The 16,204-nt window shown below is 39.0% G+C and overlaps 1 protein-coding gene across 2 annotated transcripts in view; it reads left to right on the top strand.

The window, feature by feature from the left end:
* Nucleotides 1-16,204, top strand: part of C1D (C1D nuclear receptor corepressor) — a 43,651-nt gene that overhangs the window by 14,228 nt on the left and 13,219 nt on the right. The window contains exons 3-5 of one of the 2 annotated variants that reach the window (XM_006260689.4): nt 611-677; nt 1,168-1,223; nt 5,570-6,033. In XM_006260689.4, coding sequence (XP_006260751.1) covers nt 611-677; nt 1,168-1,223; nt 5,570-5,746 — 300 coding nt within the window. In that variant the 3' untranslated portion in view covers nt 5,747-6,033. Of the gene's footprint in view, nt 1-610; nt 678-1,167; nt 1,224-5,569; nt 6,034-16,204 lie in introns of those variants that run through there. The other variant, XM_019500838.2, reaches the window with a different exon arrangement.

Raw genomic sequence — 16,204 nt, 5'->3', positions numbered from 1 at the left:
CCAAATACAGGCTTTATCCTGAGAAGTGGGAGTAGCAGGATTGCTAACCACTTGTCAGCATTTGGTTCCATAACATTTTATCAGCCTGTGTCATTTAATACAGAATGGAAAAAAACGTGAATACATATAAATCAGGGAATAACCTTGCACAGACAGAGAGAAAGGGATTAGAGCACATGGTCTGCAGACAGTTCTTGTACTGATGTAACTGCTTCAGGCACAGGTTTTATACTGAAATAGTCAAATTGGTACAATCTTTACTGTGCAGGTAGTTTAAAGTATAAAGCGTCTTATACCAGTATAATTAATTTTTCCCCACTTTTAGGGGGACAAGCTATGCTGGCAAAGTTTGCATCTTCATTAATGGGGACATACTCTATCCCCCAAGCTCTTTTAAGCATATACAGCCGATGAAAGATTGTTTGCAGTTTCTTTGATAACTCTTCACTATTGCCCTAACTAGCAACGTACGTGTCCTATTGGTTCTATACTATAAATATATTCTCATGGAATTATAAAAATAATTGTGTATATTTCTGAAATCCATTGTGCACTTTCGAAAAAGAAACCATGCAGGAGCAAATTGTGGTGGTTATATTTTCTTTTTTAGTTGGATCCTCTTGAACAAGCAAAACTGGATTTGGTTTCTGCATACACGTTAAATTCGATGTTCTGGGGTGAGTATAAGGCAGCAAGGTTATGTTGTAGAAGGAGACTATGTTTATTGTGGACATTTTAACACTTTCTAGGTAGCTGCATGTTTTAAATAATAATGTATTACACAGTCATTTACCTGTCTAGTATTTTGCAGTTACTCTGTTCCCAAGTTTATTGCTATCCTCAGATCAGGGCAAGGACTGCTGAAATTCTACATGAAAATTAATTACATAGCTCCATGTGTGTAAATGAGGGCTTAAGTCTTTTTTCTTTTTTGCCAACTTCTTCCATCTTTTTTCATAGCTATAAAATGTCAACCATGTTTATATTGTTACTGGAAGAGTCAATTAGAGTATTTTAAATCAAACCCTTAAACAGTATAGTTGGGCTCCAGCCCTGCCAATAGCCATGAGTGAGAGCAGCCATTCACCTGTGTGCTATCAGCTGCACAATTGGAATCATAATTATTTGACTAAATAACATTTGACTAAACACATTTTTTTCTTGTAGTATATCTGGCCACTCAAGGGATCAATCCCAAGGACCATCCAGTGAAACAGGAGCTGGTAAGATACTTAAACCATCTGTACTGCAAAATTCTATTTGCCCAGGTCCAGTAATTCTTACATAATTAAACATAAATGAACTTAAAAAAATTGATACAAGTTGTCATGCATGTATTTATTGTATGCATGTTGTTATACAACTACCTGTTTATATACCCTGTAGAGCTTTCTAAATTAAGAGTCATGATAATTTTAGCTCAAAACAGTGTTGCTTGTTGAAAGCAAAGTTGTAGAGCTTGCTCAAATTGAAAAAGCAGAACTAGATACATGGTGTCAACTTATCTTTCCTTTTTTCCACCTTTGTTTGGAAAATTGGACTCCAAGCAGACCAGCTTTTTCACCTATATCTTTTGTATGGAAAAATGTTACATGTCTAATTGTAATTTATAACTTCCAGTACGGTGTTTTTTCCTATAAATACTTGGAATCATGTTAATCTCCGAGGGTGCCTTTTCTTGCTCTTGTATGACTCTAAAAGTATGGTGTGGTTGATTTACTAGCAAAGACGGGAAAGATTTCTCCCCCTTTTCCAATTCCTCCATTAATTCATTTTCTCAGCAGTAAAGAATCCAGTTCAGCAACAAAGCTAAAAGCTTTTTTGGCACCAGTTGTATGTGTACTGTCCAGTAATTCTGCATTAGTGACATATTTACAACCTATAATAAATCTTTTAGGTTTGTCTTTATATTCCATTTAGATGCACGAGAACAGTATATAAGATCTGCTATCTTGGACATTCTGCTGACTTAAGAAATCAAATCAAATAATTTAACTTGAAGAAAAATAAAAATCAAAACTCATCATTACTGTTTTTAATTGCATGTATAAATAAGAACTGTGTTACATCTACAAATAGTAATATACTTTACATATACTATTACTATTACAGTACATCTAAAAGTAATTCTTATATAATCAAGGTTAATAGTATGTATAGAGTGCATTGAGTATAGAAAAGTATAGAATCTACTCTCAATAGCAAATGATCATATTCTGTATTAATTTGGTTTTGTAACATGGAGCACATCATGAAAAAACTAATCCAACTTTTGGTGGCAAAATGGCTACTTTCTGTACCCTCCAATACTGTGCTGCTGCAATAGGGTTGCATTGTTTTAAATGATCTAGTCTCACAACATACAGCATAAAATATAAAGCAGAATGCATTGTTTTACTTGATATTTGTTGATGAGTAAGAGAGCATAACTATCCTTGTATAGACACTCATCTAGTTCTCTCTCTTACATGCATCAGTGTGAATGAATAAATGTTGCTTCTCTCCAAGAGATGTTGATGTTATTATCATCCACGTGGAAAGGGTATAAAAATAGTCACTCTTACTTTTTTGGTGTACGTGCAGAAGGATTCAAGTGGTAGGGCGTGTGAAGCTTCGGTCCCTGATTTGATTCAGCGGAGATTTGGCCTGATTCAGTGGCTGAATCTCTGAATCCGAATCAAATCAGGAGACCCTTAAATTTCTCCAAATCAAATCGGAACCCTCTGGAGAGATTTGGAAGGATTCGGTGATTTGGACATAGACACAGCTTTAAATGTTTTTTTCTACATACCTCAAGATGTCAGGGGGCTCATGAATGCTGCGATACTGGGGTGGATGGAACATCTCACTGGAGAGTGTGGGGCTTCCCAGCGCACTTGGCAGCAGACCCGGAAGTGGACCAGAAGCACATCCCGTCCACATCCAGGTCTGCCAGGGAGCATGCTGGGGGCCCCCCATGCCTCCTTGGCTTGGCGACTGGTGCCTCCTGGGTCTGGGGGGGCACCCAGGGTCCTCCTACAGCCAATTGCTGCGGGGGAGGCCCTGTGCGCTCCCCAATGGCCCCGGAAGTGGACCAGAAGTACTTCCAGTCCACTTCTGGGTTCACCGTGAAGTGCGCAGGGGAGCCCTCCCACGCTCCCAGCATTGCAGCGTTCACGAGCTGCGCCTGGTACTTTGAGGTATGTCGAAAAAACGTTTAAAGCTGTGTCTATGGCTGAATCACTGATTATCCAAATCAGTATCGAATCTTCAGATTCGGATTTGGCTGAATTGAATCGGGGACAGTGATCTGAATCAAGGAATCAAATCACTGTCCCTGATTTGGGCTGAATCCGAATCAAATACAGCCAATTTCGCACACCCCTATCAAATGGTACTAGTGAAAGTTATCAGAGTTTGTTTCTTTTTATCTTCTTGCTGAGATGTTTATCAGTTCCTTTTCCCCGTGTTCAAATGTGTAGGGTTGCCTTCCATTCCTCTTAATAATTTTGGTTGTGTCAGAGAAGTGATATACCTTACTAGGATTTCTTATCTAGTCCAGATTAACTAGTTAAAGATTAAATTCTTTTTTATATGTAAATGGTGGCAAGTGTTTTGCAAAATGCTTCGAGATGTGGATCCTAAACATACTAGAAAAACAAGTCTGATAAATTAATTAATTGACATCACATAGAATCAGAAAAAATTAGGGTTGGCAGGGACCTCAGGAGGTTGTCTAGTCCAATCCCCTATTCAAAGCAGCAGTCCCCAGCTGTGTCATCCCAGCCATGGCTTTGTCTAGCTGGGTCTTAAAAACTCCCAACGATGGAGATTCAGCAACTTCTCTGGGTAACCTGTTCCAGTACTTTACTACCCTCCTAGTGAAAGTTTTTTTTCCTAGTATCTAACTTAAACATTCCTTGCTGCAACTTGAGACCATTGCTTCTTGTTCTGTCATCTGCCACCACTGAGAACAGTTCAGCTCCATCCTCTTTGGAATCACTTTTCAGGTAGTTGAAGGCTGCTGTTAAATCCCCCTGCTGTTTTCTCTTCTCCAGACTAAATAGCCCTAGTTCCCTCAGCCTCTTCTCAGAAGTCATGTGCCACAGCCCCCTAACCTTTTTTCATTGCCCTCTGCTGAACTTTCTTCAACTTTTCCATATCCTTTCTGTAGTGGGGGCCCAAAACTGGACACAGTACTCTAGATGTGGCCTAAACAGTGCCAAATAAAGAGGAATAATCGCTTCCCTTGATTTGCTCCTACTTATGCAGCCCAATATGCCTTACAGTACACATACACATACACACACATTATATGTAAGTATATACTGGCAAATGTAAAATATAAATGCCAATATACACTGGCAAGTTGAGAGCAGGGTGCCCAACAGTCAGCAGATTGTCAGCTGGGTTGTACTGGGACTCAGACTGGCTCCTTTATGGTCTCTGGTTGTGTCAGAGAAGTGATATATCAGCTCATTGTTGGCTTGATCAGGATAGCACTAGGGCTACAAGCAGCTGGGGTGTGATCCCTGGAGCCGGTTGATGATCAGGTGATTGTCAGCTGGTAAGAACTTTATTGGGGCCAGTTTGATTCCTGGTGCAGTGCTGATTGTTGGCTGGCACATACCACAGTAGGGATGGTTCAAGCCCTGGTGCAGTCATAGATCTGGCTGTCAGTCAGCTGATTGTCACTCGGCAAGGACTGTACCAGGGCTAGTTGGACACTTCTGTGCAGTCCTAATCTTGCCACATGTTCAATTTAAGGCGTGATGAAAATGAGCTACAGAAATAGTACACATTTTTATATGATATTTTGGTGGCTGCTTTCCCTTTTTGTGGCAGTCTTAATTGCCTGAATGTGTAGTTGGAGTGCTGTTTAAGACAATTAAAAGATTAATCACACCTTAACTGTAAAATCTGCCAGGGGCAGTCACAAAAAAATTAGTCTTGTTTTAATCTAAGGTCAAACAAGAAGCCTGCAGTACGGGTAGAAATTGAACCAGATCCTCTGAAAAATAGTTGATTCTTGTATCTTATGTGTTTGTATAAAACGTATGTCACAAATAAAAACAATCACATGCTTTTAAGCAAAATGTAATGCCCTTTTCCTTTAATAAATGTAATATAGGAGTATATTATATATAGGAATATATAATTAATGTGCACATGACTTAAGTTTGCACTCGATGTGGGGAAAAGTGATGAGTTCACTTGCAGGGTGGGATTTATCTTTGTAAGGACTTGCTGTGAAGGTCCATAAGCTGTCATGCTGTTAGACAAGAATGTGCGAACATCAAGATATTACATGTGCTTACTAGGAGATGTTTGAAATTGTCAGGTCTGCCACCATAGGTACTCTGGTATGGCAACTTTACATTGCAGAAAACCTACTAAAGCAGAGTCTCCAGTTTGCAAAGAATTTACCAGAAAATGAACAGAATTGAAATATTTTATTCAGCTATATGTTACTATGGTAATATACAATGTTTCTTATCTGGTGCAGTGTTATTCTCACTGGTTTTTATTTTATTGGTGCACATCTTAACAAAATGATATTCAATGTACTTTATATTTTGGTATCTTTTAGGAGAGAATAAGAACATATATGAACAGGGTTAAAGAACTAACAGACAAGAAAAAAGCATCCAAACTGGATAAAGGAGCTGCTGCTAGGTTTGTAAGAAACGCATTATGGGAATCCGCATCTGAAAAGGAGCCTACATCCAAAATTTCCAATAAGGCAAAAAAGAGAAAAATGGACTAATTTTTATCCTTCTTCTTGTTTTATTTATCAGGTATGGGATCAACTAGAACATTATTTTAAAAAGTGTTTTGGATATTTTTGTGGTACAAAAATAATGTCTTGTAACAACAGTTTGATCAAATAAGCTGTAGTGAGGACCTATACTGCATGTAGGGCAGTGCTTTGGCCTGTGGAGCCTGTATTGGGGTCAATGTACATGTATAGCTGAATGTGAAATTTGATGTTGGCTTATTAGCTTTAGGCTTATTTCTCTACATGAAAATAAACTAAGTATTTTTGACAAGTTTTATGTAGTATCATTTTGTGTATTTTGTTTGCTTTTCTTAAATATTTTTTCCATTGTAATTCTGAAAGATTGGAACCATTTCATTTTTGATGTGTTACTGTCCACTGAGTATTCAGTCTTGAAGAGTGGGGTGTCAGTGTAACTGTTGTTTATGTAGGAGCCACTGGCTTTTCAGTACATCTGCATATGAAAAGCTAAATTTTGTTCAATGTCCAGTGTAATATATATACATATCTCCTTTTCCGTCTCAGCTGAATAAAAACCATATATATATGTCCTATATGTCTCCATTGCTTTTAAGTACAGATGAGAGCTTTAGTGCTGTACTATAAGATGGACAGAGTGTCAGCAATACCCTTGAGAATGGCAAGAATTTGGACACTTTTTTTCTTATTTACTCAGAGTCTAGGTGGGGAAAGTATTCCCTATTACAATAAAAGTATTTGACATACTGTGCAAAACTAATAAACAAACTGCCAGTTCTGTTTAATCTAAGGAGAGGGTATATTCTTAATATCTTGGATAATTGGTTCAGAAGACCTTCACTAGTTCATTTTTGAGTAAACTGCAAATTCATTAATTACTGCATATATGTGTGTGTGCACACGTGCATGTGTGCATACACATGCTGAAAGATAGTGGCATTGCCAAGTCAAGTCAATCCTGAAGGTGCTGTGACTGTTGGGGCACCTTAGATACCGTAACAACCCTCCTGGTTTAGTTGAGTTGTTTTGCATCATTGGTGATCCTTCAGACAGAGTAACCTGGTGGCGCCCATCTCCTTTCCAGGTATGGATGACCATTGGCTTGCAGGGAGCTCATCTGTCCTTTGACAGGTACTGTATTGCTTTTAGTCCTGCTGGGTGTACACACACCCTCCTCACCCAGGTCGGGGTACCGGTTTAGTCACCAACAACCCGACCATGGAAGAGGCTGTATTGGTTTACATGGTACCAGATAGCCGACCAAGAGAGGCTTGGCCTGACAAGGGGTATTGTCAAGCATGGAGTATAAATGCATATAATAAAGACCTGCAAGGTAAGAGTGCCGCATCAGAGATGGGGCCCACATATGTGAAGTAATGCAACCTGTTTGCTCATGGAGAATATCATATCAAATACAATCAGTGCTATTGCCTGATGCCTGGTAAATGTTATAGCCATTAAGACTTCAATCTTGAAATTTAATGTTACAGGCATTGGGGCTTGCCTCCTTGGAGTGATGTTGATTAATATGGGTTTTATTGAGATTACAAAGGCTCTTCCACTTGTTGCAAATTGCAGGATTAAGGCTTCGTGGTGGTGCAGAGTGAAAAATTTAAAATCAGAAATGGGGTAGAATTTTCCACAGATGTAAACCACAACACAAGATGCATTGGAAGGGTGAATTGGGCTCATTATCTGAACATAACAACATGCGATTCACATCCTCTTATCTGTTAATGTGAAAGACCAAGATTATACTGAACTACTAATTTAGACCTGTGGCATGCTGGAATTCTTTATTATATATGTGAGCTACAGAATATAAATTAGAAAGTTACTGTCCATGTAATTTTTTGGAATAACTGTACCACAAAGTGCTTTCATAGAATGTTACACTGATTAGAATTAGGTAGTGTAACTGAGGCTCTATTATGCCTGACCATTCAAAAAGTATTTTCAAATGTTTTCATAAACTGCCATGTTTTCACTAGACACAAATGTATTTATTTTATACATTTAGAAAATGCCTCAGTGAATGCTGTGATTGAAGCCCAGGCCTAATTAAATATGTAATATCTCTTATACTTGCAGGAATAACTGTTGATCTTTGTTCCAACAAAGGTCTTTCTCCTGCAAACCATTATGCATAGCTGTACCTTTGCTGTACCTTTGCTGTCCCATGTTGTCTCACTCAGTTACTTGTGGCTGCTCACATGCACGATAGTGCATACATGTTTTGTCAGGTCAGGGTCAGAACAAGGATGCTAGATTTCCTATGCATAAATAAATATATTTATGAATAATGTAACAGAGTGAAGAAAGAAACCCTGTTACTTGTTGTCTGAAGGGAGGACCATGGAACTCTTTTTCCTGAAAGTGGGGAAAAGAGGGTCACACGGAAATGGAAAGGTTTATAGCTGATCGGACCCAGCTGACAAGTATCTATGCACTAGGTGGAAATAAAGGAGATGAAAGCGGCTGCCACGTTAAAAGGCAGGCATCTAGAGGAAGAGCCTTGCCCTCAGGGCACTAGAAGGGAGAAGGAGTTCATGGCGGACAACAAGACGAAACTGGACCATGTAAGCCTGGGGAACTGTGAATTTGCTGCCGACTGGTGAGTGGCAGGGTACTTACCCGAGGGGTTGCAGATGGTGAGGGCTGCTGAAGACTGGTCTGGGGAACCTGTAAGGAGAGAGTTGGAGAAGAAATTAAAAGGGCAGCGGGGGAGGGAATCGCTAGTAATTCAGCTGAGCAGTGAGGAAACCGTATCTCAGTTAATGAGCAACAAGCGTGGCTCGTTAAGACTTTGTAACCATGGTTCAATAAATGAAATACACTGTTAACAGTCAACTGGGTGGTCAGTGATACCACACCTCACTTAGGGAATAATTTTTGTTGTACACAGAGCAGATAGTTAAGTCAGTTTCAGGGCAATTAATCGCCTCGTAGGCAAATAGTTGGTGGCAATGTATGTGTCCTAGGATAACTGATGTGGCATTATTATACATGTATTAGAATATGAGATGCTTTTGTGGGTCTGTAATATTTGTGAAGGCTGGACTTTGTTATGGGGGTCTTTTGGGCACTAAGGCTTGTGATTTATCTATAAGAGTATCAGATCTGCAGAAGTTCATTTTTCTACAAATTGTTTGTAAGGAAGCATTGCTGAAGAGTAGAGATAAAGACACTGTATTTTCAGACAGCCCTTCCTCTTGGAATTCAAGATGATAAAACTACTTTCCATTCATAGCATCCAGGGTCTCAAATGCTTTATGAACAGTTAAGCTTCAAAACAAGTGGTCAACAATATGCACTGGATGTGAAATGACTTACTCAAATTTATACAGTTCTTTTAACAACTGAGGAAAGAACGGCATGCCCGTCTAGGATTCTGGGGCCCATGTACTATAAGATGAAGAGTATTTTGGTCCTCTTTACGCAGCACAGTTTCTTGGGGAGGAAAATGTGGGGGTTAAAGTAAAAGAAATCTTAACCTATCTCCTGTCTAGAAGCAGGATTAGGAAAGCTTGCGGATTCTTGCTATAGCAGCTCTGATTGCCCCTATGGTGTTTGATTGGGAATAGCCTACTGTTCGTGGAAACTGTCCATTCAAACTTGGCCAAAACATGTGGGTTCTAAAAGAGGGAGTGAGCTTAGGAGGCTATGAAGTCCCCTTGCACCTTCTTTCATGACCCTCCGTGTTGCATATGCAGCAGAAACCCAGTATTTGCATGACAAGCGGAGGGTGTTAGATTCTGCTTCCCTGTTGCTCCAAGTGAACACCAGTACTTCTCCACTGACTGTGAAATTTGTTTATGCCAGTGAAATGTAGCCTGTGCCTCAGGTTTGCTCCTTTTGTCTTCTTCTGTCTTCTTTGCTGGAGGCAACTCAACTATCATGTTAAGCAATCCAAATAAGTCTATCACTACTAGAAGGTTAAGAACTCATTTGTAATAATTAATGGATTGTGGTACTAATGAACTATTTCTACAAAAATGCTAAGCATGTAGTAGAAGCCTGGTGGATTGGGAGTTTTGAGCATGCTCAGGGGTTAATATAAAGCAGTAACTTAATGCTAAGCTGTTCCTAAATGCTGCAAATTTCAGATGAGTTTAATTAATTTTAAGTGTGGGGAAAGAGATGTTTCATCTGTTAATTTACTGTGCTGTAATTACTTCTCTTCCACTGCAAGCTGCCATGATTGACAGGGTCTTTGCCAAATAATTTTAGCAGTTAACGCAGAGTTAGCTTCCATCTGTCAGAACAGGTCTTTCCTGAATGAGTGATTGTAGAATTTTAAAAGAGAGCAGACAGCGAAACCTGACTCTTGTTACTGTCCAAGGCAAAGCGGAAACCTTTCAAAAAGTAACCTATGGAATAAAATAATATTTTGATGTGAAATCAAATATTAGGAATTCTTTGTTACATTAACTATACTTAAATACTTTTGCTAACTTGCCTACAATCTCCAGTTGCCACTTACAGTAATTATAAATTAAATGGCTTAATCTTGATATATATAGGTCTTTTCTTCATTTCTAATATGAGGATTATTGGATGTAAATTTCACTTACTAATTTAAACCATAGAATGGTTTCCTGGCCTCAGTGGAGTCAAAAGAAATTCATACTTCATCTTATCATAACAATCATAATTGTAAACACTATGTGATTTTCTCATCTCTGTTTCGGGGGGTTGTAGTTTATTATTATTACTATTGCTACTACTAATAATATACTGTCTTTACTATCATGCTATTTACTTTAAGTGGTGTTATTATGTGAAAATTATATTAGTTAACATAGATATCAACAGATTATGTTATCAACTGACAGGGTCCTTGTAATTGTTTCTTAAGAATATATTTTTATGCACTGGAATCTTAAAAGTGTAACATTTATTGATCTATGGTAAAATTCTGCATGTATGTAGACTTTCACTTCAGGCTGATCAATACGTGATTAATTTGTGCATACACCTAATTTTTCTTTTTCACAGAGCTTTTGTGTATGTATTTTGAAGTTACTGAACCAGGAGTAGCATTAGTATTTCTTTTATGTCAGATTAGGTTGTGTTTTAATGAAATACGTTTTTCTCTTATGCATGCTAGCAGTTAGGAGCTTGACCTATATGATGGCAATGTAAAATATAGGATGCTTTTATTTAGGCATTTTCTTGCTTTTAATCGTTTGTGTTATTAAGGTGATGTAGCTGTTACAGTTGCTTCGTTTCTACGTAGTAAACTAAGTTTTGATATGAAATTGTTTGTATTTTAGAAGGTTTTAAAAAATCTTCTCTTTTTTTTCTTTCTTTTTTATAGATAGGTAGAGATGCACCTTTCTAGAGTTCACGCTAATGGGCTCGATGGGCTTATTAATAATTAAAATAGTGAGTGACAATAAAGCCCTGCTTTGTTTGCTATGCACCTGATGTCATAATATGTTCATTCACTATCAAAAGGCCTAATTCAAAGCTCATGAACTCAATGGGGGACTTTCCTTTGGCAATAGTGGCCTTTAAATCAAGCTTTAAATTCACTAGCTGCAGCGCATAATATGGAGACCTAGCACTTAGAAAATTAAGAATCTGCGACTACAAACTCTGTGTGACCCTTGGCAAGATATTTTAAAGTCACTTATTTCCTGGAAAATAGATCTATGTCCCTAACCACAATATAGTTAGAAAAAATAATAATTTTGTCAGAACCTGGAATCTCTGTTCTGTTATAAACAATAGTCTTGAGCAATGGTGGGATCACCATAGAAAATCATTTTTATCACCATGGAATTCTTTTCAACACCAGTCGCTTTTCACATTTCATTTCATTTCACTATGTAGTGTAAGTTAGCAGATCCAAAAAAAAAAAAAAAAAGCATTGGATACCAATCTAAAAAATTACTTACTTTTATCAAAATACTAAAAAAAAAAAAGTGCTTTTTGTCCATGAAACAGACTAAAAAAAAGTCAAAGGAAAAGCTTTCTATCCTCTGGAATTAAAAAGGGGATCCAAATCAGTTTTATTATGGGACCTTGATAGCTGTCTTCACTGTGGAAGGTCTACCAACTCTCCATAGGTCACCATTCATGTTCTGGAATAGAGAAGGCCAAAACTGTTTTGCAGCTGTTGCCTTGAGAAACAGGCTCTGTCATTTTCTGTCTAGAGAAGGATTTTGTGTTCTAGACAAGAGCAGGCTCCATCATGCCCCCAGTTTTGTCACTGCATAGGCATGTACAGACTCTCCCTGATTTAAAAGGTGCTCATCGTGGGCGCAGGATTTCTCTGTCGAGATCTGATTGCTAAATCTGAGTCATAATTTCTGCTCCCACAACACTGATGCCAAAAGCAAACACTGATGCCAAAGGCAAAGTGTCTCTTTTATAGACATCAGAGAGAGCTAAGCTAGGTCCCTGATTATCCACACAAATAAATTGCTAATAACTTTGCTTAATTAGAATGGTTCTTTTTCTCCCTTCAAACATGGCTAGTGCACAAGCTTTTAAAGGTTGAACCTGATTTGAAAGTTTGAAGAGGTAGCAAGCCATTTTCAGACCAATATATGATGCAAAAAATTGTTACCTCAAAGGAGTTAAACTGGCTACTTCCATAGTGTTTGAGAATTTTTCTGCAAAATTTGCAGAAACATTCCTCTTCTCATACAAAGTTAAATTGGCCAATTTCAGGCTGAGGAAAATTTTCCAGCTGGAGTGTAACAATAGAAACTGGTTGCATCCTGAAGTCTGGAAATACTGCTTTCCATAGACATAGAGATTTTAAGCTGCTTTTGCGGAAAGAAGGCTTAATACTATGCACCTTTTTGTTACTCTGAAGTTACCTCCTTTGCTGCGTTACCATTGTGTTATCAAAGAAGTTACCACTTTTTTACATTGCTTGTTCAGGCTTTAGTAGTTTAAGAGAAATAATCAAAATCTTATTTGCTTTTTGTATTACCATTTTAAAGTCATCAATGACAAGTGTATTAGAAAAAAATACATTAGGCTTCTACGATGTAACATTGTAGATTTTCCTCTTTTTGCTTAATTTGCTTTGGATGATATTGCTTGCAGAAGAATTCCAGTGGAAGAATTTGCCTGAATGCTTTTATTTCTCAGATCATTCTAACCCACCCCAACACAGCAACAGGACTGGTATACTCCTTCTCCTTACCTCCCCCGCTTCATTTTCTTTCTGCTTTCCAACCAGATGCACTTGCAGTTCATGTTTTGATCTTTTAGTGCAATAATGCCTTTTTGCTGAATTCCAATCCCTCCTCTAGGGGTGGATTACAGAGCCATGGACTAGTTATTGCTGGTGGGTCTGGTTAGTGATATAAGGAGCAGACCTCGTACTGTTCAGTTTTCATCAGCTGTATCAATGGGGAAAGAGTAAAGGCTTGTTTTTACTGCTAAGCTGAGTGAGTATGGCGTAGAAATCTTGTCATGGCAAGGTATCAATTTTGTAAAGTGATATATTTCAGAGGAGATACTAAATTTGACTGTGAATAAAAAGCTTTATATATGGAACGTTTAAAAGGCTATCTTTTACTTTTCAGTGTAGTGTTGCCTTGACATGCATCATTTCTATTTGGCAGCCTGAGCAAATGGATGGAGAGAATTTGGTTTGATAATTCAGCATTGCCAAGAGACTTCTGCTCACTCTTCTGTGGACATATTCTGTAGTAGAATATAAAGCCTATATTAAATTGTAGAAAATGGTCCCAATTCAACCTGGTGTGACTCTGGCTTTACACCAGTGAAACAACCTTGATTTTTCAGAAGTCCAATGTGAAAATATGAGATTGAAATATCTTAATTCCGTTTCAAACTATGGGCTTCCTCATATCTTGAACAAGGTGATTCAGAAGAGGTAGAAAAGCAAATAAACTCTGCTTAGGACACAGGGACAAAAAGATATGGTAGAATAGTTGTTGCAAGGCCAAATCCTTTCCGTTGCTGTTAAAAGCTGAAACTCATTGTATTCTGGCAAAGCTCCATTGGAGTTCTCCTGATTTGCATCCATTAAGGATCTGGCCCCTGATGAAATTGTCTTTAGTAGTTCCTCTCCTTTTGCTGTTAATGTCTGTTTTCCTGAACATGCTTAAGCTTGTATCTTCTCCCCATTTTTTGCCTTGAATGTTATTTTTTTCATTTATGGCACTGAGTTGTCCCATTAAGAACAAATTAGTCATTGTCTGAAGCTACAGTTCCCTTCCCCTTGACTAAAGTTGAAGAATGCAAATGTTTCTATAGCAAATGTTGTCAAGTAGGCTAGTTTAACCACCTTTTTAATTTGTTGCCTTGGGCTGATGAAGCTACTCCCAGGCATGAGTATATGAGAAAACATGTAATGTTTTCATGAAAAGAGGGACTTTCATTAAAGTGGTTAGCATTGCACAAGCGCACGCACATGCGCGCGCACACACACACACACACACACACGGATTCCTCCCCCCTGACACACACGTACTCATGGATTCCCCTCCCCCACCCCAGTAAATGTTCATGTATATAATAGTATTGTAACGTATTGCAGTATACTTTCTCAATGTATGAATGAAATGCCAGTTAGGAAGATATTAATTATGTGTGTATTTAGAATTAGTCCAATTCTGAGTTTCTTTCTGCCTGTTTCATACCAACTTAACTCTTTTGGTTGCAGTGGAGTCCTGTTGGCCAAATTTGGGTGTAATGTAGTGATTCCCAGCTTTCCCAGGTTGAGGACCAGATGAATTGTGCAGGATCAGTCCACAGGCTGCATCCACAGGATCAGGCCATGAGCCCAGTCCAATGTGAAGTCAGTGCACAGGTGCGATCTGGCCCTAGCCCCATGTGCTAGATTGGGCCCACTGACCTGTCCCCAAGTATATTGGTTTGGGCTTGCTGCCCCTGCCAAGCCCTGTGTGAACTGAATTGGGCCTGCTACCCCAATTTTGTGTGTTGGCCCAGTCTGGCACATGGGGCCATATCATTTGGCCACAGGGCTTGGAAATTTGGTGGTGGGCAAGTGGTGGCAGTACCAATTGCACTGCTCTGCTGCTACCAAATACCTGGACCTGTGGGGAGACCTCCTGCCCAGATCTGGAGGTTGAACACCACTGGTGGAACAGAATGATGGATCAGATCCAAAGTACGTACATGCAGTGAAAAGTGCATTCAGGTCACTTCCAAAAGCTACCACTCTTCTTCCCAGTCAGAAGAAAACACTTCTAAAATGACCCATGGATCTAGTGAAATTTTCTTGACCATTCTTCAAAGGCCAGTTTCACTATGCAGCCAGTATTTGTTTACTTTTGGTGGTGGTATAAATCAGGCTTCCTTTTATTATGGGCAAAATGGGCAGCAACCATCTATTTCCATTAAAACATGTTGTTTTCAGATGCTGATAACTTTGCCAACCTTCCACTGTTTGGACTGAAATTTTGACCTCTGTCACAGACTGACTTCTTTTTCCTGGGCATGTTTGAGCAAAGATATTACAGCTGTTCCCAAGGATAAGGCTAGTAAAATATATGTACCTCTGCCAATGTTAGCAAATACTTCCTGCAGTGTTTCTGTAAGAATTGTAGAGCCCTGAAGTTTGCAGTGAAGACTTGAACTTTGTAGTATCAAGCTTATGGAAGCATGTCCCACTCCCCCAGATTTGGGGAACAAAAAAGGCACAGTAGATATTTTTCTCTCTTAATTTTCTGACTGCTTCAATTGCACCGTACTTGTTCACAAGCCTTACGGAGCCTCCAGCAGTTTTGAAAATATTATTATTGAACTGTGGAAAAAAATAGCCTGTGATCTCCTGTGATCTTATAGCTCAAGTCTCATTTCTACTAGCTTAAGATCTGACCCTGCATTACACTGGATAGGCATGAAGGTCAGAGCTGTAAATCTTGCATTTCCAAACTTTTGAGTGTTTGACTTCACCACCTTACTATTGTTTAAAAATGCCATTATGTTTTTATTTAATATTGTAAAAGGTATACTTGAAAGGCCAAATGACATTCTCAGACACTGATTAGTCTCAATTCCACTGGTGGCTGGTTGGAGTAACTTTTTTTTTCAAATTGACCTTATCTAGTTAAGGTCAAATCTGGCCCAGTGCGTTTCCTTTAACAGTAACAGCATGTGAAGCCTATTTACTTCTGTGGGTTGGAAATTACAATAACGGAACATGAAATCTTAAATATTTTGCCACTGGTTAAGGCACTATAGCAGGGGATTTCAACCTTTTTTAAGGCATGTACCCCTTCTGGGTACACATCTGGTAGCTGGGGGGTGGGTAGTGGCGGCTGGATGCGGAGTGGGGGAGGGAGGTGGTGGTGGCCAGACTCAGAGTGGGGGGAGGGAGGGGAAGAGCCTTGCATGCGGCGGCATCATGGGGTGGTGGATGGCAGCAGTGGCTACCGTGTGTGAGTCGAGTCCTGTCCCGTCCCGTCCTGTCCTCCATCCTCCCCTCCCCACCTGCATCCAGATGGCTGA

The sequence above is a fragment of the Alligator mississippiensis genome, chromosome 1, assembly GCF_030867095.1.
Source record: "Alligator mississippiensis isolate rAllMis1 chromosome 1, rAllMis1, whole genome shotgun sequence".
Lineage (NCBI taxonomy): Eukaryota > Metazoa > Chordata > Crocodylia > Alligatoridae > Alligator > Alligator mississippiensis.
This window is presented reverse-complemented; position numbering and strand designations above follow the sequence as displayed.